This window comes from Dromiciops gliroides, chromosome 3 (assembly GCF_019393635.1).
Source record: "Dromiciops gliroides isolate mDroGli1 chromosome 3, mDroGli1.pri, whole genome shotgun sequence".
NCBI classification, from domain to species: Eukaryota; Metazoa; Chordata; class Mammalia; order Microbiotheria; family Microbiotheriidae; genus Dromiciops; species Dromiciops gliroides.
In genome coordinates this window covers 260368751-260394040 of record NC_057863.1, presented here as the reverse complement: position 1 = coordinate 260394040, position 25290 = coordinate 260368751, and the positions used below count along the sequence as shown (strand labels likewise).

The 25290-nt window shown below is 35.9% G+C and overlaps 2 protein-coding genes across 2 annotated transcripts in view; both read left to right on the top strand.

Annotated features, from left to right (window-relative positions):
* Positions 1 to 594: 594 nt before the first annotated feature.
* NDUFV3 (NADH:ubiquinone oxidoreductase subunit V3) lies at positions 595 to 22156 on the top strand. The gene is made up of 4 exons (XM_043992730.1): positions 595 to 809; positions 1803 to 1923; positions 17424 to 18383; positions 21914 to 22156. The coding sequence occupies exons 1-4, from the start codon at positions 762 to 764 to the stop codon at positions 22063 to 22065; spliced, it is 1281 nt and encodes a 426-aa protein (XP_043848665.1). The 5' UTR covers positions 595 to 761; the 3' UTR covers positions 22066 to 22156.
* An 88-nt stretch (positions 22157 to 22244) lies between these two features.
* Positions 22245 to 25290, top strand: part of PKNOX1 (PBX/knotted 1 homeobox 1) — a 168560-nt gene continuing 165514 nt past the window's right edge. Inside the window, exon 1 of the mRNA XM_043992726.1 lies at positions 22245 to 22503. Coding sequence (XP_043848661.1) covers positions 22408 to 22503 — 96 coding nt within the window. The 5' untranslated portion in view covers positions 22245 to 22407. The remainder of the gene's footprint in view (positions 22504 to 25290) is intronic.

The window sequence follows — 25290 nt, the reverse complement described above, 5'->3', positions numbered from 1 at the left end:
ACACAAAAAGTGAAAATAGTATGCTTCGATCTGCATTCAGATCCCACAGTTCTTTTTCTGGGTGTGTATACCATTTTCCACCATGAGTCTTTTGAAATTGTCTTGGATCACTGTATTGCTGAGAAGAGCTAAGTAGACAGACAGCTGATCCTCTCACAATGTCGCTGTTGCTGTGTTCAATGTTCTCTTCGTTCTGCTGTCTTCAGTCAGCATCAGTCCACTTAAGTCTTTCCAGGTTTTTCTGAAATTGGTCTGCTCATCATTTCTATAGCACAAAAATATTCCATATACCACAACTTGTTCAGCCATTCCCAGTTGATAGGCATCCCCTCAATTTCCAGTTCTGCTAAAGGTATTTCTTAACTATACCTTCGTTTTTGTTTTTGTGGGTTTTTTTAACCAGAGATTGACTGATTTCAGAGACTGTCTACGTCCCACTTGTGTCCCCAGCACAAACCAAACCTGGGACTACCTGGCTGTCAAGGCAACCAGCTAGCCTTTCTTTGGGGGAGGGGTTAGTCGTGCGATTCGACACGCAGAAGGGGGTGGAGCTTCCCTCCCAAGGACTCTGAGCTGTCACGTGCTCCCCCCCACGCCCCACCCCGGAGGCAGGCGGACTGTGTCCCCGCCCCCGTTTTGGAATTGGCCAGACGTCCTCGCACCTAGGCGAGCGGAAGCGAGCTCGAGGTGTAGCTGTCGGGGCGCCCCTCTAACGTCCTCTGGACGGGTTAACCTCGGCTAGTCCCCCCAACTTTAAAGCCATGGCCTTTTCCTGTATTCTGGGACTGGGCCGAGGGGCGGTACTGAAGGTAAGGTCGAGAGGGGCTTGTGCAGAAAGAGGGATCCGTTTGAGGCTCCGAGCGGGGAGCCCCGCAGGGGATCCTTTGGTTTAGGCTGGGGCCGAGTCTTCTACGGGGCGCGTCGGGACTGGAGGGAGAGGGGAAGGGGGGAGAAGCCATTTTAGTAGTTCCTGTGCGCATGTGCTGCGGGTGAAGAAGGGCGCCCTCTGCCAGAGGAGATGTCACGTGAGTTGTCTTGCCGGAATCTGTAACTGTGTCCGCTAATTCGACTTTGACTCTTTTGACTCTTCCATTAAAAGGAGAATGAATTCCACCTAAATCAGGGCAAGAACAAAATTTTCCCAGCCTATTTTACATCCTTTTCTTTAATCACAGGAGTTTCGTGTAGTTTACAGGCAGCTTTGTCAGTCCAATTAGCTCATGATGATTTATGTGATTAAAATAGCTTTTATCTTCTGTTTAGCAAGGGGAGAAACTGAAGTCAGGTTCGGTTAAATCAGTTTACCCAAGGTAACAACAGCCAGTCTTTGGCAACAACACACCTTGTTTTACAACAAGCCAGTGAAAAAGAAGAATGTGTTTGCCCAAAAGAGCCTACTATAAAATGTGAATATTGTGTCAGTAAAATCTGGGCTCTTAAGTATACACGTAAAATGGTTTGTTAATAGGGGAAAGGAATAAAATATAAGATAGCTGTCAAATCACAGACAATAATTTGGTTTAGAGCTTATAAATTTTTACAGAACACCAGCTGGGAGCTTTTTTGAACCATTCATATTTTCTGTATAGAAAGCCACTTTACTCTTGATTTTCTAATTCACTTAAGTTAAAAGCAGAAAGAAGTGATACTATTTTGAAGGTGAACCTTAGGTTTTTGTCAGTAAAAAGATATGTTTAAAAGTTCCTCCTTATACTCAGGGAGTACAAAACACCAATAATAGCCAGAGTAAATGAAATTAATTGACTGAAATTGTATTAAGAATTACCTATACTTTTTTTCAGCCCATACAACTAAAACCATGGGGGCTTCGAGAATTTGCTTCAACAGTTTTTCTCTCTACAAAATCAGGAGGCAATGAAAAGGAAAAACAAAAGAAGTCTAAAACGCAACAGCCACCACAAAGTAAGCCTTTTATGGTAATAAAAGGAAGATTCTACAAAGTAAATAAGTCTTTATGCCATGCATAAAATAGTCATTTTAAAAGTAGCATTAAGTTATGAATCTTCATTTTCTGTATATTATTGTCCATGTTTTAAAGTCAGACATAAAATCTTAACTGAAATTTAAGACCATACAAGTCAGCGATATATTGATTTCCCATTCAGCTTTTAGCACTGTTCTGAATCGTTTCTATGTATTCTAAGTGTAATATTATTGTATATTACAACATAATATGTGTTATGCCATCATTTATTATGGAATTCCATTTTACTATGAACTAGGCCTCTGGTTAGCCTGCTTTTTTTTTCTTCTAATCTTGAAATATTTGTGTCCTTCAAACCTCATGTGCCATTTTTTTCATTATTAGCCACTTCTCATTAACATATATAATATTCTGTGGAGGATTTTGTGGTATTTTTGTAGTGTGAGGATAAAATAATCTTGTGATTCTTTTTTTGGTTAGTCTCATTATACTATCTCCTCTTGGTTCCTTCACCTGCAGTTTATTGTAGTATATGTTTTAAAGACATTGGTCGAAACTTAATTTCTCTCATACTGCTTTCCAGTTTTCCCAGCAGATTTTCTTGTCATGATTTATTAAGCATTTACTATGTGTCAGGCACCATGCTGTGTGCTGAGTATGCCAAGAAAGGCAAAAAAAAAAAAATGGTCCCTGCTCTTAAGGAACTTATATTTTAGTAGGGGAGACAACATGCTAACAACTATGTAGATACAAGATGCAGAATATGAAGGTACAGAAGTTAATCTCAGAGAGAAGGCACATTAAAGTTGGGGAGATTGTGCTAAATCTTGAAGGAAGCTGGGGAACCTAGTAAGTGGACCAGAGATAGAGCATTCCAGGCATGAAAAACAAGTGAAAAGGCATGGGATTGGGAGACAGTGTAATTTGTGAGGAACATCAAGTAGCTGTAAGGGGATATGGGGTAGGAAGTAAAGTGTAAGAAGACTTTGGAAAGGTAGCAAAGAGACCACGTTATGGAGGGCTTCAAATGAGAGTGTTTTATATTTGATACTAGAGGTAAAAGGAAGCCAGTGGAAATTTACTAATGACTAGACAAGGTTAGTGACTTTGTCAGATCTGCACTTTCCGAAAATTTCTTTGGTAGCTGAGTGAAGGAAGGATTGGAGTGGATAGAGACTTGAGGTAGGGAGAACAACCAAAAGTCTATCTATGGCAGTAGTCCTGGTATGAGGGGATGAGAGATGAGGGCTTACACCAAGGTGTGGAGGCTATTTAAGCAGAAAGTATAGGTTTTAATCTTTGTGAAGGTAGAAGCAATACAGTAAGTATTATTTAGTCTGATGCAAATTTCAGGGTTTTGTTGGAGTGAGTGGGGTGGGGCTAGGGGTAGGTGGGCACTAAGCAACTTGCCTTTGTTCCTGCAATTATCTTGGCTGGCATTTGAAAGCTATTGCCTTTTACTTCTCTTCTTCCAGATTGTCCTTTCATTATGCCATATTTGTATTCCAGCTCTGTTCTCTCCCTTTTCATTTCTTTGGGGATTCTTAGTATTTTGCATACATGTTTTTCTAATCTTCTAATTATTTATGCCATTAGGCCATAAATTTTGACATCATCTTTTGAAAAGAGAAAATTTCTTTTGTAACCATTCTGGAAATTTTTAAATATCTTTTTTTGTTTGTTTTTTTGTTTTGTTTTGTTTTTGTTACAGCTAATAAGTGTCAAGTGTCTGAGGCCAGATTTGAACTCAGGTACTCCTGAATCCAAGGCAGGTGCTTTATCCACTGTGCCACCTAGCCGCCCCTCTTTAAATATCTTTTTTGAAAATTTTTTTTTCCTCTTTTGAACCATTCTGGAAAATCCTGTTGTGCTTTCCTTCTTTTTTGTGATTCCATAGTTTTGAACCATCTGGTATTGGTTCAATTTTCTTTGTCTTGTAATGCATGTCACACAGCTAGTAAGTGTCAAGTGTCTGAGGCTGGATTTGAACTCAGGTCCTCCTGAATCGAGGGCCAGTGGTTTATCCACTGTGCCACCTACCTGCCCCTCATAATCCTTTTGATGTTACTTATCCTTATTTTATTATCTTCTATGTTAATTTGTCTGCTTGTACTGTAGTTTTTAAAAAATAATTTTTATTGATAGCTTTCGTTTTTATATCACTTACATTTTCTCCATGTCCTTCCAATTCCTGCTCTTCCAGAGATCCATCTTTTATAGCAATATTTTTTAAAGAAAGGGAATAGGAGAAAAATAAGGCTATTTTGATCAGTTTGAAAAAAAAATTCTGAAAATGATGCAATGTGCCACACTCATGCACTTCGCACATCAGTAAAGGAGATATGCCTTTTCATTTGGAACATATTTATTATTTGCAACATTTATTTTTAAATTGTACTGTGATTGTTCTTTCCATTTACATTGTTGTAGTCATTGTGTGTAAATCTTTCTCATCCTTCTCTCTTCATCTTATTTAGTGTTTCTTACAGCATAATAGAATTTCATTACATTCAGGTACCACTTTTTTTTTAGCCATTCCCCAGTTGATGAGCATTTACTTTGTTTCCAATTCTTTGCTACCACGATAAATGTGATAAATATTTTGGTGTTTGTAGGAACTGTTCTCTTATCAGTAACCTTCTAGTAGGGTTGTCTCTGGGTCAGTGACATTTTATTCAATTTAATTACATAGTTTTGTTGTTTTCTAAAATGATTATACTGATTCACAGTTATATCAACAAGTGTGCCAAGTGCACTAGTGTGCCAAGTACACCAGTGTGCCTGTCTTCCTATAACCCAACACTAACTATTCCCATCTATTGTTTTTGCCAATTTTCTGGGGTATAAGGTGACAGTCTTTCAGGGTTTTAAAACAATTTCCATTAATTTTATTCTTTGGGAGTATTTTTTCATGTCTGTTAATAGTTTGAAATTCTTTTAAGAACTTTTTGTTCATATCTTTTGTTGGTTTTGTTCAGTTGTTTTTCAGTTGTGTCCAACTCTTTGTGACTCCATTTGAGGTTTTCTTGGTAAAGGTACTGAAGTGGTTTGCCATTTCCTTCTCTAGCTCATTTTACAGATGAGGAAACTGAGGCAAATAGGGCTAAGTGACTTACCCTGGGTCACATAGCTAGTAAATGTTTGAGGCCAGATTTGAACTAAGGAAGATAAGTCTTCTGACTCCAGGCTTTGCCAGCACTCTATGCTCTATACCAGGGCTTCTTAAAACACTTTCCTTTTTGGCCCAAGAAATTTCTGACTCCAAGTATATAAGTATCTAAAATAAATATACATAAACTTTTACTGATGCCAAATTTTTGTGATCCCACATTTTTACTTGACCCTAAATGGGATCACAACCCACAGTTTAAGAAGCTTTGCACTATAGCACCTAGCTGCCCTTTGACTACTTATCTATTCAGGAATGGTTGTGTTCCATATTCTTAAATGAAATTTTTCCCTCAAATCTTTGGTGGTTTTAGCCATTTTCTCCTTTTATTCATTCTGTCACTCACAGTCTGACTTCTCGCCTTATGATGCTATGAATGCTGACTGGAGTGTAAATTTCTTGTCTTCTTCCCACACTGGGCAGTTTACTTGTCATTGGTCTATATACTGGTATCATTCACTTCCTGAAGTAGATTCTAGGTGGGGACAGAACTAGCCCCAGGTAGATTCCAGACACCTTTCCTTTAGGTTTAGTGTAGCCTGCTCCTTCCCATTGATCCCCTGCCTCTTCCATCTCTGATTGTGGTTCTTTCCTTTTCTGGCTTGTCTGAATCAGGGGAGGATCAGTGTTCTACTTAGAGCCTCTGTAGCTTTGGGGTTCTGTAACTCTAGGGGTCTCCCCAGGCAAAAGGAAATTCAGTTATCCCTTATTCAAATTCCATTTCCTACCCCCAGTCCTTCCCTGGGGTATGCTGGCAGGGTCTGTGTAACTGAGGGGAAAATACTGGAGTTGTGGATCAGTTACCCTACAAAAACAGATGCTACTGATGGGGGCATGGAGTACTGAGTGCCTTAAGGATTAGTTCTCCATTGTTAATTGATATTGGGCTTCTTGGTGGGGTGTGTGTTTTGGAGGGGGGTGATTTAGTAAGAATAGGAGAATATGGCCTCTGCCATTTTATTGGTCACATAACTAACTTTTTTTTTTTTTTTGGTAAGGCAATTGGGGTTAAGTGACTTGCCTAGGGTCACACAGCTAGTAAGTGTTAAGTGTCTGAGGCCGGATTTGAGCTCAGGTCCTCCTGAATCCAGGGCCAGTGCTCTATCTACTGTGCCATTTAGCTGCCCCCAGCATTTTTTTTCTTTAAACAAATACCAGGTTCTTTGATTATTACAGCCATCTAGTGTAATTTGAGATCTGGTCTTTTTTTTATTCCCCATGCCATTCTGCCTGGATGCTTTCCCCAGTGCTACCAAAAACTATCTTCCTGTGCTGACAGATCCAAAAAAAAATTGACCCTCTGTGATTTTTTTATTGCCTTGCATTCATTATGGTACTGTTCTTCAATTTTTGTTGAATTCATCATGGAAGAGAGCTAGACAATTACTGCTTCCTCTTCTCTATTTATGCCTGGATCTCTTTTTCCCTGATGTTATTAGAAAAGTCTGTAATATTTCTCTATTATGAATAAATACTATTTTTTATTTTTTGATAGATTCAGCTTAGCAATATATGGAAAGGTCCATAATAAATAAAATGTATGCTTGTACGTTTATATGCTTATATTTATTGTTATTAATATAATCTCTTAAATTTCTAGTTTTCCTATCGTTGAACTAACCCTGTATTCTTGCTATAAATTCATTCTGATCATAGTAGATAATCCTTTATTCAATATTTTTGCATTAATATATATTAGAGTTAGTGGCTTACAATATCTTTTTCTGATTTATTGCTCCCTATAGATATCGAGGCTTTATTTGTTTGATATAAGAAAATTGATGATACATTCTTCATATTTTTCTGAACAATTTATATAGTATTAAAGCATGCTATTCTTTAAAAGCTTTATAGAATTCCATTTTTTAACTCAATTTTACAAAAAGATTCACATTTTTTTGTTCCTACTTTCTTCTTCCCAAGCAAGGAAAAAAAACCTGTTAAACATGCAAAATGTGTTTGTCAGTCAAAACAAATTTCTGCATTGGCTGTTACCAAAAAATATATACCTCAATCTTTCCCTGAATCCATCACCTCTCCATCGCTTAGTGGTTGGCATGCTTAATTAATCATGAGGCCTTTGGAATTGTGTTGATTAGCGGTCCCAAAGTTGTTTTTCCTTTAAAAAGTATTGTATAAATTGTTCTTTCTCTCTGTTCTGTTCACTTCACATTGAATTAGTTCATACAGATCTTTCCAGGTTTCTCTGAAACCATTTCCTTCATCCGTTTCTTTAAAAACAGCCATATTCCTTTCCCCTCATATATCCTAACTTATTCAACCATTTCCCAATTAATGAACACTCCTTCAGTTTCTACTTCTTTGCCAATACAAAAAAAGGCTACTATAAATATTTTTTAAATCATTTATTTATTTTAACATTTTTTTAAATGTTGAGTTCCACATTCTCTTTCTTTAGCCTTTCCTCCACCCATTGAGAGCAAGCAATATGTTATCAATTATATATGTAAATCATGTAAAACATTTTCATATTTGCCTTGTTGCAAGAAAAATAAAGTAAAAAAAATCCTCAGAGTTCATCAGTTCTTTCTCTGGAGATGGATAGCATTTTTCTTCATGGGTTCTTTGGAATTATCTTAGACCATTGTCTTGATCAGAGTATAGAGCTAAATCTTTCACAGTTGATCATCCTTACAATATTGCTATTACTGTGTATAATGTTCTGGTTCTCCTCACTTCACTTTTCATCAGTTCATATGTCATCCCATGTTTTCCTGAAATCATCCTGCTTGTCATTTCTTATAGCACAGTAACATTCCATCACAATTATATACCATAACCAGTTAACCATTCTCCAGTTGATGGGTATCCACTTAATTTCTGTTTCTTTGCCACCACAAAAAGAATTAGTGTAGATATTTTTTTGTTCATATGAATCCTTTCCCTCTTTTTTTGATCTATTTGGGGTAAGGACACAGCAGTATTGCTTGGGCAAAGAGTATATACGATTTGATAGGTTTGGGGACATAGTCTTAAATTACTTTCCAGACTGGCTATAACAGTTCCACCAGCAGTACACTAATCCGTCTATTTTTTAAAAAAATTTTTTAATCTGCCTATTTTTTCATTGCCTCTCCAGCATCTGCCATTTACCTCAGCCAATCTGATGGGTATGAGATGGAGATTTAAGGTTGTTTTAATTTTAATTTCTCTAATTATTGCCATTTTTTCATTAGCATGTCTTATTGATAACTTGGATTTCTTCCTCTGAAAACTGCCTGTTCGTATCCTTTGACCATTATCATTTGGGGAATGGTTCTTATTCTTATAAATTTGAATAAACTCTTTCTATATTTGAGAAATGAGACTTTTATCAGAGAAACTTATTGCAAAGAGTCTTTCCCAGTTTCCAGCTTTTAAAATTTTATTAGCTACGTTGGTTTTGCTTGTGCAAAAACTTTTACATTTTATCAAAATAGTACATTTTACTTCCTGTTATACTCTGTTTAGTCATGAACTCTCTTCTTCCACTTTCCATAGATCCAACAGTTAATTTCTTCCATGTTCTAATTTATGAAGTCACCCTTTATGTCTAAATCATGAACTTATTTGGAGCTTATCTTGATAAAGGGTGTGAGATATTGTTCTGTACTTGGGTTCTTCCAAATTGCACTCCAGTTTTCCCAGCACTTATTGTTGAATAGTGAGTTTTTGTCCCAATAGCTGGGATCTTTAGGTTTATCAAACACTAGATTATTGTGCTCATTTGCTTCTGTATATTATGTACTTAATCTGTTGCATTTGTTTGGGACAAAATTGCCTCAGCTTACCCAAATAACTCAAGGAGACCACCAGGTCAAGCAGAGGCAGATTTATTACATTCTCATGAGAACAGGCAACCCCATGCCAGGGATGAGGAGTGTGCTAATGGGCTCATGAATTGGGTTTTTATGGAAGTTTTTGGGGGGGCTCCCCTCGTGCACAGGGTGAGCTCACAATCTAACATCCAATCCTGTCTCACCCAGGGTGCGTGTTCAGCTCGTGATCAGGGTATGAATGCATGCTCAGCTATGTCTGAGCGCTGGGGGGAAAGGGGAGGGGGAAAAGGTCAAACCATGGGAGGGGTGAAACTACCCCAAACCACTCCACCTGGGTAAGGAGGGGCAAGGGGGAAGGAGGGAGTGATGGTACCAGGATCTGATACCAGGGGGAGTTAGGACTTAGGAATGCAAAAAGGGAGAGGTAGTATCTGGGTGGGGTCCGCACTAGCAAGAGACATCTTCTCCTGCTTGGTAGCAACAGCATAACTAACCCATAACAAGGACTGGGGTTTGGAATGTAGGCAAGGGGGGAAAAGAGGTACCAGGGTACATCAGGTTCAGTAAGGCGAAATACATGATTTCTGCTATTAGCAATGGAATAAAACATGAACAGAATAATCTAACAATAACAGGGACTGGGGGCTGGGTACTTTCCAGACCCCTATCTCAGAATCTGAATTGACTCAAGTCCACCTGTCCCGTACACATTGATCCACCTCTCTCTTTCCAACCCAGTACTAAATTGTTTTGATCATTACAGTTTTTTAGTATATTGTGAGATCTGCTACTGTTAGGTCCCCTTCCTTCTTAGTTTTAAAAAAAATTATTAATCTCCTTAATATTCTTGACATTTTGTTCTTCCAGATGAATTCTATTATTTTTTCCACTTCTATAAAATAATCCTTTGGTAGTTTGATAGGTATAACTGAATAAGTAAATTAATTTGGGTAGTATTATTATTTGTTGTATTGGTTTGGTCTGTCATTGAGGGGATTAATATTTCTTCAATTATTTAGGTGTCTTTTTTCAGATAAATAATGTTTTAGAATTGTGTTTATAAACATTCTATGTGTTTTGGGGCAGATAGATTTTTTTTTTATGAGATATTTTATTTTTTCCGTTACATGTAAAGATAGTTCTCAACTTTTGTTTATACATGCTTTACAATTTCAGATTTTTCTCCCTCCCTCCCCTCCCTCCCCCCTCCCCTAGACAGCAGGTAATCTGGTATAGGTTATATCTATATATCTCTATACGTATACATATAGATATATATATATATACACACACATATATATATACACATAATAACATTAATCCTATTTCTGCATTAATCCTGTTACAAGAGAAAGAATCAGAGCAGTGATGCGAAACCTCAAAATAGAGAAAAAAAAAACAACAGCACCCAAAACAAAAGAAATAATATGGTTCAATCAGCATCTATAATCCACAGTTCTTTCTTTCTTTTTTTTTTCTTGGATTTGGAGATCCTCTTCTATCATGAGTTCCCTGGAACTCTTCTGTACCATTGCATTGGTGAGAAGAATATAGTCCATCACAGTAGGTCAACACTCAATGTTGATGATACTGTATACAATGTTCTTCTGGTTCTGCTCATCTCACTCATCATCAGGTCACGTAAGACCCTCCAGGTTTCTCTGAACTCTTCCTGCTCATCATTTCTTACAGCATAATAGTATTCCATTGTATTCATATACCACAACTTGTCCAGCCATTCCCCAATTGATGGGCACCCCCTCAACTTCCAATTCCTTGCTACCACGTAAAGAGCAGCTATAAATATTTTTGTACATGTGGGTCCCTTTCCCCCTTCCATGATTTCTTTGGGCAAAAGACCTAAAAGTGGGATTGCTGGGTCAAAGGGTATGCACAGCTTTATCGCCCTTTGGGCATAATTCCAAATTGCTCTCCAGAATGGTTGGATCAGCTCACAGCTCCACCAACAATTTATTAAGTGTTCCAATTTTCCCACAGCCTCTCCAACATTTATTATCTTCCTTTTTTGTCATTTTAGCCAATCTGATAGGTGTCAGGTGGTACCTCAGAGTTGTTTTTATTTGCATCTCTCTAATCATTAGAGATTTAGAGCATTTTTTCATATGGGAATAGATAGCTTTGGTTTCTTCATCAGAAAACTGCCTGTTCATATCCTTTGACCATTTCTCAATTGGGGAATGACTTGGATTCTTATAAATTTGATTTAATTCCCTATATATTTTAGAGATGAGGCCTTTATCAGAAGCACTGGCCTCAAAAATTGTTTCCCAGCTTTCTGCCTCCCTTCCAATTTTGGATGCATTGCTTCTGTTTGTACAAAAATTTTTTAATTTAATAAAATCAAAATCATCCACTTTGCATTTTATAATATACTCTATCTCATGTTTGGTCAAAAGCAGATAGATTTTTGAGTATTTTTATTGCCTGTAGTTATTTTAAATGTAATTTATCTTTCTATTTCTGCTTGCTCAATTTTGTTGGTAATATATAACAGTACTGATGATTTGTGTAGGTTTGTTTTATATCTTATAACTTTGCCGTAGTTAATTGTTTTATGCTTTTTTTTTTAAGTGAGGCAATTGGGGTTAAGTGACTTGCCCAGGGTCACACAGCTAGTAAGTGTTAAGTGTCTGAGGCTAGATTTGAACTCAGGTACTCCTGACTCCAGGGCTGGTGCTCTATCCACTGCACCACCTAGCTGCCCCCGTAGTTAATTGTTTTAATGAATGTTTTAGTTGACTCTAGGGAATTGTGTTCATAAGTGTTCTATTTGTTTCTAGGTGGATAGATTTCCAAGTGTTTTATTGTCTGTAGTTTTTTGGGTTTTTTTTAATGTAATTTCTCTTTCTATTTCTTCCTCTTGGATTTTGTTGGAAATATATAGCAGTGCTGATGATTTGTGTGGGTTTATTTTATATCCTATAACTTTGCTGAAGTTATTTGTTTCAGTGCTTGTTTTAGTTGACTCTAGGGTTCTCTACATAAACCATTATGTCAACTACAAAAACAGATTATTGGTTTCTCCTTCCTTATGCTTATTCACTAAATTTCTTTTTTTTTTTAATCTTCTTGTTATGACTAGCGTTTCTAGCACTGTATTGAATAGTAGTGTTAATAATATATTTCCTTGCTTTGCCCCTGATCTTATTGGAAAGGCCTCTAACTTATCCCCAGTGCAGAAAATTCTGGAACTTGGAATTAGATAGTATTTATCATATTTAAAAAAAAAAAGCTTCTGTGCTTTCCAGTGTTTTGAACAATAATGAGTATTGTGTATAATCAAAAGTTTTTTCAGCATCTATTCAAATAATCATTTGGTTTTTGTTGTTTTCTTTTTATTTGGCCAATTATGTATACTTTTCCCAACATTAGAGTAGTCTTGAATTCCTGGTATAAATCCAGGCTACTCATAATGTATAATCTTTGTGTTATATTGCTGTAGTCTCCTTGCTAATATTTTATTGAATATTTTTGCATCAGTGGCCAAGAAAAGGCAGGGACTTGCCTGAATTCTCTGAAATTCCCTTCCAAATAACTTTGAATTATGCCTCAAAATGAATTCTGGAGCAGCAGAACCCAAGGAGTGAAACAATTTCTGAGGCCAAGACAACTTAGAAGGTTGACAGAAAAGATCTGTTGCAGCAGGATGAGAGTGGAACACACTCCAGAGCAGAATGGGCCAGTGCAGGCTACATCCCAGAAAACCAGCAGCAGGCCTTGAGGGAACTGAATCAGCAGTAGCTGCAGTTTCCAGAGCCTCAGTCAATAGATAGCAAGGGGGTCAGACAGAAGGAGATTAAAGTGGTACCTCTGCTTGTACTGGATACAGGACTATTGCATTGCTCCTACTTGGATCCAGGTTGCAGTCTTGGGTTGCAGTGCCAGGGCAAGGAAGAGCACTAGCACACTAGAGCTTATGGCTACAGGGGGTCGGTCCCTGGTCACAGTTTCAGGGTGGAAAAGAATTCTTGAGGTCATTCACAGACCAGAGCACATTCCAACGATAGCAGTGAACACATCTCTCCTTAAATCATACCATTTCCCCAAAACTGAAAACTTAGACACCTTCAGAACTATCTCTGAGAGCAGCAGCAAGAAAGGTGTGATACTTGGAACAGTTACCCTGCCACCCAAAGAGCAGAGCTCCACTTTAGTCAAGAAATAAGCTGGGAAAATGAGGAAACAACAAAAAAGGAATCTGACCATAGAAAGTTACTATGGTGACAGGGAAGATAGAAAAGTCAAAACTGCTACATCCTCAGCCTCAAAGAAAAATATGAGTTGGTCTCAGGCCCAAAATATTCCTGGAGGAGCTCAAAAAAGGATTTTTAAAATCAAGTAAGAAAGGTAGAGGAAAAATTGGAAAAAAATGAAAATGAAGCAAGAAAATCATGAAAAAAAGAATCAACAGCTTGGTAAAGGAAGCACACAAAAAATATACTGAAGAAAATAACACCTTAAAAATGGAATAGGTTAAATGGTATGAGAAAATCCACTGAAAAGAACTTAAACTCCTTAAAAAAAAGAATTGGCCAAATTGAAAAAAAAAAATTTATATACACACACACACAAATTCACTGAGAGTTCCTTAAAGAGCAGAACTGACCAGATGGAAAAAGAGGTACAAAAATTCACTGAACTCTTTAAAAAATAGAATTGACTAAATGGAAAAGGAAGCATAAAAGCTTAATGAAGAAAATAATGTCTTAAAAATTAGAATTGGGCAAATGGAAGCTAATGACTCCATGAGACATCAAGAAACAATAAAACTTTCAAGGAAGGTGAAGATGTTCTGCATTATTGCACAAGTATGACATATTGAATTGCTTGATCTCATAGGGAGGGTTGAAGAGGGAAGGAGGAAGAAAAATTTAGAACACAGAATTAGCTCAAGAAACAATAAAAATAGAAAAAAAATTTAAGCAAAAAAAAATAGAAAAATAAAAAAATGTGAACTATCTCACTGGAAAAACAACTGACCTGGAAAATAGATCGAGGAGAGATAATTTAAGAATTATTGAACTACCTGAAAACCATGATTAAAAAAAGAGCCCAGACATCATCTTTCAAGAAATTATTAAGGAAGACTACCCTCTAGAACCAGAAAGGCAAAATAGAAATTAAAAGAATCCACCATTTACCTTCTGAAAGAGATTCCAAAATGAAAACTCCCAGGAATATTAATCAAATTCTGGGGCTCCCAGGTCAAGGAGAAAATTGCATACAGCCAGAAAGAAACATTTCAGATATTATGGAGCCATAGTTGGGATAATACAAGATTTAGCAGCTTCTACATTAAAGGATCAGAGGGTTTGGAATATGATATTCTGAAGGGCAAAAGAGCTAGGATTACAACAAGAATCACCTACCTAGCAAAACTGAGTATATTTCTTCTGGGGGCAGGGAATGGATATTCAATCATAAATAGGAGTTTCAAGCATTCCTGATGAAAAGACCAGAGTTAAATAGAAAATTTGACATTATAACACAAGACTGAAAAGAAGCATAAAGAAGTAAACAAGAAAGAGAAATCATAAGGGATTTATTAAGGTTAAACTGTTTACATTCCCGCATGGAAAGATGATGTTTGTATGTCCTAAGAATTTTCTCATTATTAAGGCACTGGGGGTGGGGAGGTGGGGAGGTGGACTTTCCATACCATGCCACCCATCCTTGGCTTGATCATGGAATCTGTGTCAGCATTCTCTCAGTTATGCCAGTAAGCTCTATAGCTGGTAAAAAAAAGTAGTGGATATTAATTTAAAGTTTGAGGGCCCTTCTAATAGAATCTATATTCCTATATAACTTATTACAAAATATGGGCTAATACATTTCTTATTCTTATACCTATTATTAGATGCCTGGTTAAATATGTATTACTAGATGAATATATTGAAATAATTAATAATTATTACCCATTATAGAATCATAATAAACTGATTCAATTTGAGTAGGGGTCCTCAATGAATCATCTTTCACTACACCCAAAGGACTATAAAGCTGTGCATACCCTTTGACCCAACAATATCGCTAATAAGTCTGTATCCCAAAGAGCTCAAAGAAAAGGGAAAAGGACATACATGTATAAAAATATTTATAGCAACTCTTTGTCGTGTCAAAGAATTGGAAATTAAGGAGAAGCCCATCAATTGGAGAATGGCTGAACAAGGTGTGGTATATGGTTGCAATGGAATACAAGCAGGATGGTTTCAGAAAAACTTGGGATAACTTATATGAACCAATATAAAGTGAAGCAGAACCAAGAGATCACTGAACACAGTAACAGCAATATTGTAAAGATGATCAACATTAAGACTTTGCTACTCTGATCAAGACGGTGATCCAAGATAATTCCAAAGGATCCATGAAGAAAAATGCTATCCATCTTCAGAGTACAGAACTGATAAACTCTGAGTCCACATAGAAGCATGCTTTTTTTTGCTTTATTTTTCTTTTTGTGTATATGCATGTTTTCTTTTGCAACTTGGAAATATTTCGTATGATTTCACATGTGCAATCCCTAAATTGCTTGCCTTTTCAAGGTGTGATGGAGGAGAGGGAAAACATTTTGAAGCCAAAAGTTTTAAAAATCAGTGTTTAAAATTTTTTTAATGTAATTGGGAAACATTTAGCAAAATAAAATAGTATGTGTTTGTATATTACATATATGTATACATACATACACATATATTTAAAAACCAACCAAATGAATAAATCCTATTTTTTAAAATCTTACCTCCCTGTTTGATCCTTGAAGAAATTTTATATTTATTCTGGAGAAATACTTTTCTCCCCTCTCTGTATTAGAATGTTAGCCCTTCGTTTTTTAGTCCTTTCCAATTCCTCAAATGTTTATAGCTTTCTAGGTTTCTCACGTTTCTTGTGTTTGCATTTCAAAGATTCCCCACTCTGCTCTAATTTTTTCACAGGAATATGGGAAAGTCCACTATCCTAGTAAAAATCCATTTTCCTATCTCTAGAATTATACTTGGTTTTCCTGGTTGAATTGTTTGTAGTTGTAATATTTTATCTTTTTGCCTTGGAATATGATTTTTCTTTTCTTTCTGGTACCCAGGTTTCTTGTTACATGAAATTTCTCTCTGCTGGTAATGGTTTTTTTTCTTCGACTTGGAAGTTCTTGATTTTGGCTATGACATACTTGGGCATTTTCAATTTATGGTTTCTTTTGAGAGGTGATTTATGAATTTTTCCCTTTCTTTTTTTTCAGTTTTTTCCTCTGATTCTAATAGATATGGACAGTTTCATTCATAATTTCTCAAAATAATGGTATTACAGTCATAGTCCTCATAAGTTTGATGCTTCTTTATCTCTCATTGACCTGTTTTCTGGGTCTTTTTTTTTAACATATCTTAGTTTTCTTCATTTTTTTCCAGTCATTTAACCTTATTTTACTATTATTTTTTAATTCTCTGTAAGAATACATTCCTTATATATTAGTTTTCATTTTTTTAGTCATTTTAACTTATTCTATTGTATTTTAATTCATATGACTTTATTATTTTTATTCTCATGGAGCCATTGAGTTCAGTTAGTTTCATTTCATTTTTCACAGTTGATTTCTTGGCTGAGATTTTATATTTCCTGTTGTCGACTATTTTTTTTTCCCCTTTCACTTTTTTCCTCCTGAGCTCTGATTTCATTTCTTTATCCCATGCTTCAATTTTCCTTTTTTTTTTTTGGTGGGGCAATTGGGGTTAAGTGACTTGCCCAGGGTCACACAGCTAGTGTCAAGTGTCTGAAGCTGAATGTGAACTCAGGTCCTCCTGAATCCAGGGCCCAAGCTTTATCCACTGCGCCACCTTCATCCTTCAATTTTCTTAGCAATTCAAAGAAGTCTTTGTGGTCAGGCCATTTTTTTCTTCTTCTGAGGCTCTGCTTCTTTTTGTAGGCTTATACTTTTCTGAGTTTTCTTTTTGTAAAATTGTCCTCTGACCCCATAATATTTCTTCAATATTTACTTATATTTTACTGTAGTGGAGTAAAGTGTATGGGTGGTTGACTAGGCACTTACTAATTAACTCATAATTAACTGTTCATTGTTACTATTTGGTATAAGTATACTAATCACTAAGCCTTTTTTCTTTCCACTGCTAAAGAAAAATATTTCAGTGAAATCTGCTATTGTGTAGTATGTAGTCATAAATTGTGTTTTTTGCTATTCCTTTTTATTTATGTTGAAAAAGATTTCCGTTGATTTTTTTTGTTATGGAGGCAGTCCTTTAGATATACCCAAATGAATATAATAACATGTAATAAAAACATTAGGGTGAAAAGTAAACTTCCTGATTATGCTATACATGTGTCCTGACCTCTGAGCAATATAGATATTAGTCTGATATCTAAATAAATGTTTTAAACTGACTTTCATGGGTTATATACATCTGAGCCCACTGGGCTATGGTTTAGTTTACATTAAAAAAATTAAAAACCATATTAACATAAGAAATATATTGGAAAGATTAATATTCCTTTTTATGCAATTTCCTAGATGTAGTGGCACCAAAAGGAGGGGTCAACCCAAGAGCTGAATTTCCTAAAAAATTATCATCACCTAATTCTTATCCATCAGCTGTGAATAAAGGCAAGACCAGAGTTGTTAATATTAACTCTGATGACATCAAACAACAGACAGCTGGAGAAATCAGTAAACTTTTGCCAGGAAAGACTGTAGTAGAGTTCCCTCAAAAAGTTTCAACTTCTTCACTCAGAGCAAAAGATACTTTAGTAACCCACCAACAGACCAAGAAAACAGCTGAAGTTGATTTATCTTCCTCTTCATCTGACTCAGATTCTGATAGAGAAGATAGTGTCTCAGAAATTGTCTTGAAACCTCAGATTGCACTCAAAACCAAAGAAGTGTTTCCACAATGGGAAACTTTTGAGACTAAGACCCAGAGACCTTTGAAATTAACCGAGAAGACCCAGTTCCAGAAAGCACACATGGACTCTACACATGTGGAGAAACCTCATCAATCAGAGATGAAATTGACTGTTGAACAATCAGAAGCCTATAAAGAGCCTAAAATAACCAAATCAGAAGTAGTAGAATCTTTTAGAGAGCAAAGTATAAAAGAAGCACAGATGCAGAAATCTATATTTAAGTTGAATGAAATGACTAAAGAAAACCAAAAGTTAGTTGAAATTCATAGAAAGTTATCTGACCAAATGGAAGGAGGATCATCAACCCAGTTAGATGTAGGAACAAAATTGTTGATAGTGAAGAAGGAACACAGGGAAGAGAAACCAACAGCTGTTGATTTTACAGCAGATCATTTTGAGAACAAAGATGTTTTGGAGGAACAGGTACCCACCCTCCATTTGGAAGCACCACCTCCTCGGACCCAAGAAGACATTTTAGAGGAAAATATGCCAGCAGTAAACACTGATACAAAGGAAGAAGTCTTTCAAGGGTTGGCAGTGAAGTTGAAAAATCAAGGCATCATACCGGGTACAATTTTAATTTGATTCAAAGCATTATGTCATTGAGGGGATTTCATGATCAAAAGGATTTTTTAAAATTTATAAATAATTATGTTAACTACTTTAGTTGCATTCTGTTACCAAAATATGGCTTCTTAGAATGTCTTTGGTTAGCAGATTTAATCATCTATTGCCATAAATCTTATATTTTGGACAGATCTACAATGTTTTTAATGTATGTTTCCATTTGGAGAGGAAAGGTGACAATAGTAGTCTGGATTGTATAGCAAATATAATTTTTGAACATTAATAGCTTTCTTCTCTGACTTAACTTTCAGGTGTAGGACATAGTCATATGTTTTGTCATGTCATGTCATGTCATGTCATGTGACTGATCAACTTGTTGAACAATATCATTTAAGGACTGGATGGTGTTTGGTTCCATTAACTGTTGTGTATGCTAACTAGTTCAAAGTATATTTCACCTAAGCTAGTATAGCAGTGGATAGAGTGCCTCACCTGAAGTCAGAAAGACCTGAAGGGATCCTTATTAGATGTGTGATCATTGGCAAGTAACTTAACTTCTGTCTGCCTTTGTTTTCCCACTTGTAGGAGGATAATGACAACACCTACCTCAAGTTTGTTGTGAGGATCAAATGAGATGTTTGTAAAACACTTTTCAAACCTTAAAACGTTATATAAATGCCATCTATTTTAATCTCATAACACCCCTGAAAAGGAAAAAAAGAGAGGGATCTCAATTCTAAAAGGTTCAAGACCTGTGGTTGCAGATTACAGGGTGTTAGTGTACTCTATGCTTTATTGCTTTCTCTGGTTTACTACAGAAACACCATTGGAAACTTGATTTTTTTTCCCCTAAGATTTATTTTTATATTAAAAAAATTTGGATAAAATATTTTTAAATAGAGCCAAATGGTTAGGAACAGCTTTCTTGCTCTTGCTTAAAACTTTTTTTTTCCCTTTGAGCATGAAACTGGAAAGCTTCCTATAACTTTAGGTATGTGTACTACTTTAAAAAAGAATTTCAGGATGAGGTGTTTAATACAGTACTTGCTTGGATTGTATGTTATACTGTTCTGTGTGTGTGTACATACATATGTACATATACTGCTCTCTTGCTCTTTATCTAAATAGCCCTAAGTACTGCCCTTTTATATTACTCTAAAATACAATATTTACTAATAAGATTTTTTGCTTCCTCTATATATAGCTTAGTTTAAAAAATCTCTTCTTGCCCACTAATTTATATGTTATCTAGGATATTTCTTTTGTAGATTGTAACATGTTTACTAAATTTACATATTTTCTGTGCTGTTAGGGTTTTTTTTAACTTATTCTAACATTATTATGCAAATAGTGCAATTAGCTTACAGAACATTACAGGATTACAAAAATAATATTTTCTGATGCTTCTGTTTTAATCCATCCTCTGAATTGGACAGGAATATTAGAAACTATGGAATTAAGATTAGTTATATTGCATGAGTTTGCTGTGTTTTTTTTAATTAGCAAAAATTTTGTTGGAAGAGGAGAGGAAATTTATGTAAAGAAGATTCTTTGAGGATATATGTTCCTTGTAAGAACTCTTTTCTCCCCATCTTAAATCTAAAGAAGACATGAAAATTTAAAGGGGGAAAATATGTAGCATTGACTTTCATAGTAATAAGGTTTTTTAATAATTGTGAGTATTTCAAAATGACAAAGCTATATTAAAGCATTGTTTGAGGATTTAACTATGCAGTAGTAAAGACACTGGGTCTATTTAGTTAATGTTAAATGCCTTTTAAACAAAGCAGTACTTTAGGAACAAAGATTGTAATATCTGGGTTGAGGCAATGTGGTATAATAATAGATCGGGAGCACTGGAGTAAAAGTTGATAGGAATCTGAATTCAAATCTTGTGGACTCTAGGCCAGAGGTGTCCAACCAAAGTATCAGGGGGTACTAGGGCCATAAAATCCCAGGACTAGAACCAGATTAAAATGTAATTGAGGATATTTAACAAAATAAATGAAAATACAACATAAATAATGTTAATTTGTGGTTTTCAAAGTCAATATGTGGGCCCTGAGTGTAGCTTATTTTTTAGTTTAACACAGGCAGTTCACTTACTGAGCTTCTGTTTCTACATCATTGTGTTGTTTAGGATCAAATGTGAGACTATATGCAAGGCACTTTGTAAATCTTGAAGTGCTATGTAAAAAAGTCAGGAATTGGGGCAGCTAGGTGGCACAATTGATAAAGCACCAGCCCTGGATTCAGGAGGACCTGAGTTCAAATCTGGCCTCAGACACTTGACACTTACTTACTAGCTCTGTGACCCTGGGCAAGTCACTTAACCCTCATTGCCCCGCCAAAACAAAACAAAACAAAAAGTCAGAAATTATTTTTACAAAGATAGGTTTCTTGGTTTCAAGAAATAGAAATGGAAGAGAAAATTTTGATGAACTCATTAGTCTCAGATACCCAGAATCATTAATAGCTGTAGTTTAAACAAAAAAGATAATGTATCATATCATATAACTTTGGTTTATTCTCATTTTATGTGGCATGCTCAAATTCTGGAAAGCATGTTATTTCTCAGATTTCAGTGGATTTGCAAGTAGCAACAAGTAATTTAAATATTTAGTTGAATGAAGGTATGAAAACATTAAGTGATTCCTATGTGCTATGCACTGGGGACATAAATAGAAAAGTGAGACAGTCTGTTCTCATTAAGTTCATGTTCTAATAGGGAAGACAGTACATATGGAAAGTTTCGGCTTCATAAGATAAAACTTTGTTGGGAGGGGGTGTATTATTTAAAATGTTTTTGTCAAATTGTATTCAGATATTTCACTGTGTACTTCCATTTTTTTTTAATGAGAAAATAGTTATATTCTATAGAATTTTAAAACTATTTGCAAAAGCAAAGAACACAGGCAAATTCAGTGACTTTATTGTTAAGACTAGTGATGTTAAAGAAAAAACTGATTAAATTATTATATCTGTTATTGTAGTTATAACCTAGAAACTGTTTTAAAAACAGTTTACTGATGAAACTTATCTAAATGTTCTGTACTCATTGAGATTAGGAGAAAAATAGTTCACCTTTTGTTGGCTTTTTAAAAAATACTCCACTGTTGCTTTATCTGCATTTTTAAGCCTGTCTGCCTTTTCAAAGCATGCTAAAAGTGCATCTCTCCATTTTCTTGGCTAGTGTAGGAATAATGCAGCCAAATGTTACTAGTAACATATATGGTTATTATTAATAAGGCAAAATTTAATGATATAATCCAGTCATAAATATTTTATCTTTGAAATGTTTCTATTTTTAAAAATATAAGATTAATTTCATTTTGCTTTGGTCAGTTGTTGCTTTTTAAACTAAGTAAGCATTCTTTTAAAAAAAATTAGTAATTTTAAATTACATTGTACTAGATTAGGTATTTGGAAAATGTTTTAACATCTAAGTGGCTGAATACTTGTTTATTGACTTATCCAAATAGTAATTGATTCTTCTATTCTTAACTCACTAGCTTTATTTTTCTTCTGCAGAGACTGAAAATGCTGAGCCATTTGATAATACTACATACAAGAACCTTCAACACCATAACTACAACACTTACACCTTCTTAGATTTTAACCTGGATCTTTTGAAATTTAGGTTGCCTCAGCCATCCTCAGGACGAGAGTCACCTAGACACTGAGTGTAAAGTTAAAAGAAAACTTTCAAGTTTCTCTGTGATTCAACTTGTTGCTGCATTTTCTCCTCCATAAATAAAGCCAATTCAACAGAAACTTGTATGAATATTTTATTTTGCCTCACTTAATCTTTTAAAATTAATAACAGTCTGGGCACCCACTAGCTGCACACTAGGGTGGCTTCTCATGAGAAGAAAATAAAGCTTTTGTCACTTTGCTGCTGAGTTCCTGAGAATTATTGAGAAGAGGATGGATTTTTCCTTCACAATTGGAGGTCCCATCGAGATGTAAGGAGCTGGGGGGTCCCTCCCTCCACGTTCCAGCACTCCCAGCACTCTTCGCCAGCAATGGTTGGAGCCCGGAGGGGGCCACCCCCAACTCCTGAGTCCAGGGAACTCAGCAGGGATGTCGAAAACGCAGGGTGGAGCATGCTCACCAAGGGGGTAAGAATTTATCAAAACAGGGACTGCTATGGGGAGGAAGGAAAAGCTAGTGCTCTGGTTTGTTAGGCTTATGGTGGGGAGTCACTGCTATCTGTCTTTTGCAGGGGTATTGGGTGAATTTATGAATGAAAGCTTACCTCCCAGGATTGTGAGGATAGAGCAAAATGTTATTGGGGTTTAGTATAATGTTTTGTTTCCGGGGGGGAAAGCCAAGAGAGAGATCCCTGAATTTCATCTCATGAGAAGAGAGCATGGTGCAGAGGTGTGGCTCTCTGGGATGCCTTTCTCCCTGAGTAGGAGACGAGCAGGCATTTGTGTGTGTGTGTGTGTGTGTGTGTGTGTGTGGTGGTCCAGTGGGGTCATCATCTGACTGAAGGGGTACCTTGTTGGGGGAGGACCATCCCCCACTGGTGGTGGACCCCACCAGTGATGAAAAAGGGGAGGGTCCATTCACGTTAGGGACTAGGGTATAAAACAGGGCCTGCAAGCCCCCTTTCTGGGCACCCACTAGCTGCACACTAGGGTGCCTCCTCATGAGAAGAAAATAAAGAGCCTTTGTCACCTCAAATAAAAAAATAAAATTAATAACAGTCTTATCTGTGATTATTAAGAGTTTACATTTCTTTGAAAATTTTTGGGACAGCTAGGTGGCACAGTGGATAAAGCACTAACCCTGGACTCAAGGGGACCTGAGTTCAAATCTGGCCTCAGAGACTTGACACAGACTGTGTGACCCTGGGCAAGTCACTTAACCCTCATTGCCCTGCGAAAAAAGAAATAAGAAAATAAAAGATGAATAGCATAAAATGTCACACCTTCTAGAGACATTTGTCTTTTGATATGTCTTACTAAGTTTTAAACTAAAAGAAGAAAACTAATTGGATATAAGGCATTAACCAGATGCTTGTGGGAATGGTGTTTAGGAAACAGCAAGGCATTCCTAGAGTTCCAGAAAGCATAACTTAAAATCAATTAAGCTTTGCCTATGTTTAAATTCAGTTTCATTTCTTGAATTTGCAATGATTTTTTAATTAAACAGTTCCTGTTTTAAGAAGATACAGATACACCTAGGTTATAGACAAATAGTAGGACATATGAATTCAGTTTTAAACATACTGAATTTGAGATGTCTTTAGGACAGTCAGTTTGGAACATCCAACAGATAATTGAGGGTGCAGAACTGAAGCTTGGGAGAGATGTGACCGAATATTTACAATATAATCTGAGTCGTCTGCATATAGGTTTAAATTTAAAAAGAGGGCTTTGGTCAGTTAGGTAAGAGGAGAAACTGGAGAGAAGTCATAAAAACTAAAAGAATAGAGTCCAAGAGAAGGTGGTCAGTGGTGTCAAATGTAGTAGATAGGAAAGATGAGGACTGAGAAGAGTATCAGATTTAGCAATTAAGAGATTGCTGGTAACTTTAAAGAGAGCAGATTTAGTTAAGTGATAAAGTCATAAGCTAGATTGCAAAAGGTTTTAAGAAAATAAGAACTTTGGGGACAAGAACTCACTATTTGACAAAAATTGCTGGGAAAACTGGAAAACAGTATGGCAGAAACTAGATATAGACCAACATCTCACACCAAATATACCAAGATAAGGTCAAAATGGGTAAATGATTTAGACATAAAGGGTGATCCCATGATCAAAGTGGGGGGAAGCATGGGAAAGTTTACCTGTCATATCTATAGAGAAGAAAAGAATTTAGTACCAAACATGAGATGAGGTTTACAAAATATGAAATGGATCATTTTGATTATATTAAAAAGATTTTGCACAAAAAAACCCCAATGCAACCAAGCTGAAAAGGAAAGCAGAAAACCAGTCAGGGGCAGAATTTTACAGCAAGTATCTTTGATAAAAGCCTCATTTCTCAAATTATATAGAGAACTGAGTAAAATTTGTAAAAATACAGGTCATTCTCCAATAGATAAATGGTCAAAGGATATGAACGGGCAGTTTTCAGGTGAAGTAATAAAAAATGCTCTGAATCACTATTGATTAGAGAAATGCACATTCAAACAACTCTGAGGTATTACCTCACAGTTGTCAGATTGGCTAATATGACAGAAAATGAAAATGATAAATGTTGGAGAGGATATAGGGAAAATTGGGGCACTAATGCACTGCTGAAGTTGTGAACTGATCTAATCATTCTGGAGAGCAGTTTGGAACTATTCCCAAAGGGCTATATAACTACATATCCTTTGATCCAGCAATACCTCTATTAGGTCTGTATCCCAAAAAGATAAAGGAAAAAAGGGAGGAGGGAAGGACCTATTTGTATAAAAATATAGCAGCTTTTTTTGTTGGCAAAGAATTGGAAATTGAGAGGATAGTGATGAAAAAGTTGAGTTTTCTTTTAAAAAAAGTTGTTTTCTTCCACAACATGACTAACATGGAAATGTTTTATAAGATTGCACATGTATAATCTATATTAGATTACTTACCATCTCAGGGAAGTGGGGAGGAGAGAAAAGGTTGAGAATTTGGAACGCAGAGTTATAAAAATGGATGTTAAATGTTCTCACATGCAATTGGTGAAAAATAAAATGTTATTTAAAAACCAAAATACATACGCTTACAAAAAAAAAGTAGAGACTTTATAGACAGTCTTTTTAAGGAATTTTGCTGAATAAGAGGAGTGATACAGAATCCTAACTTGAGGGGATGATAGAGTCTACTAAAGGTTTTTTCTCTTTTTTTTTTTTTTTGTGGGGCAATGAGGGTTAAGTGACTTGCCCAGGGTCACACAGCTAGTAAGTGTCAAGTGTCTGAAGTCAGACT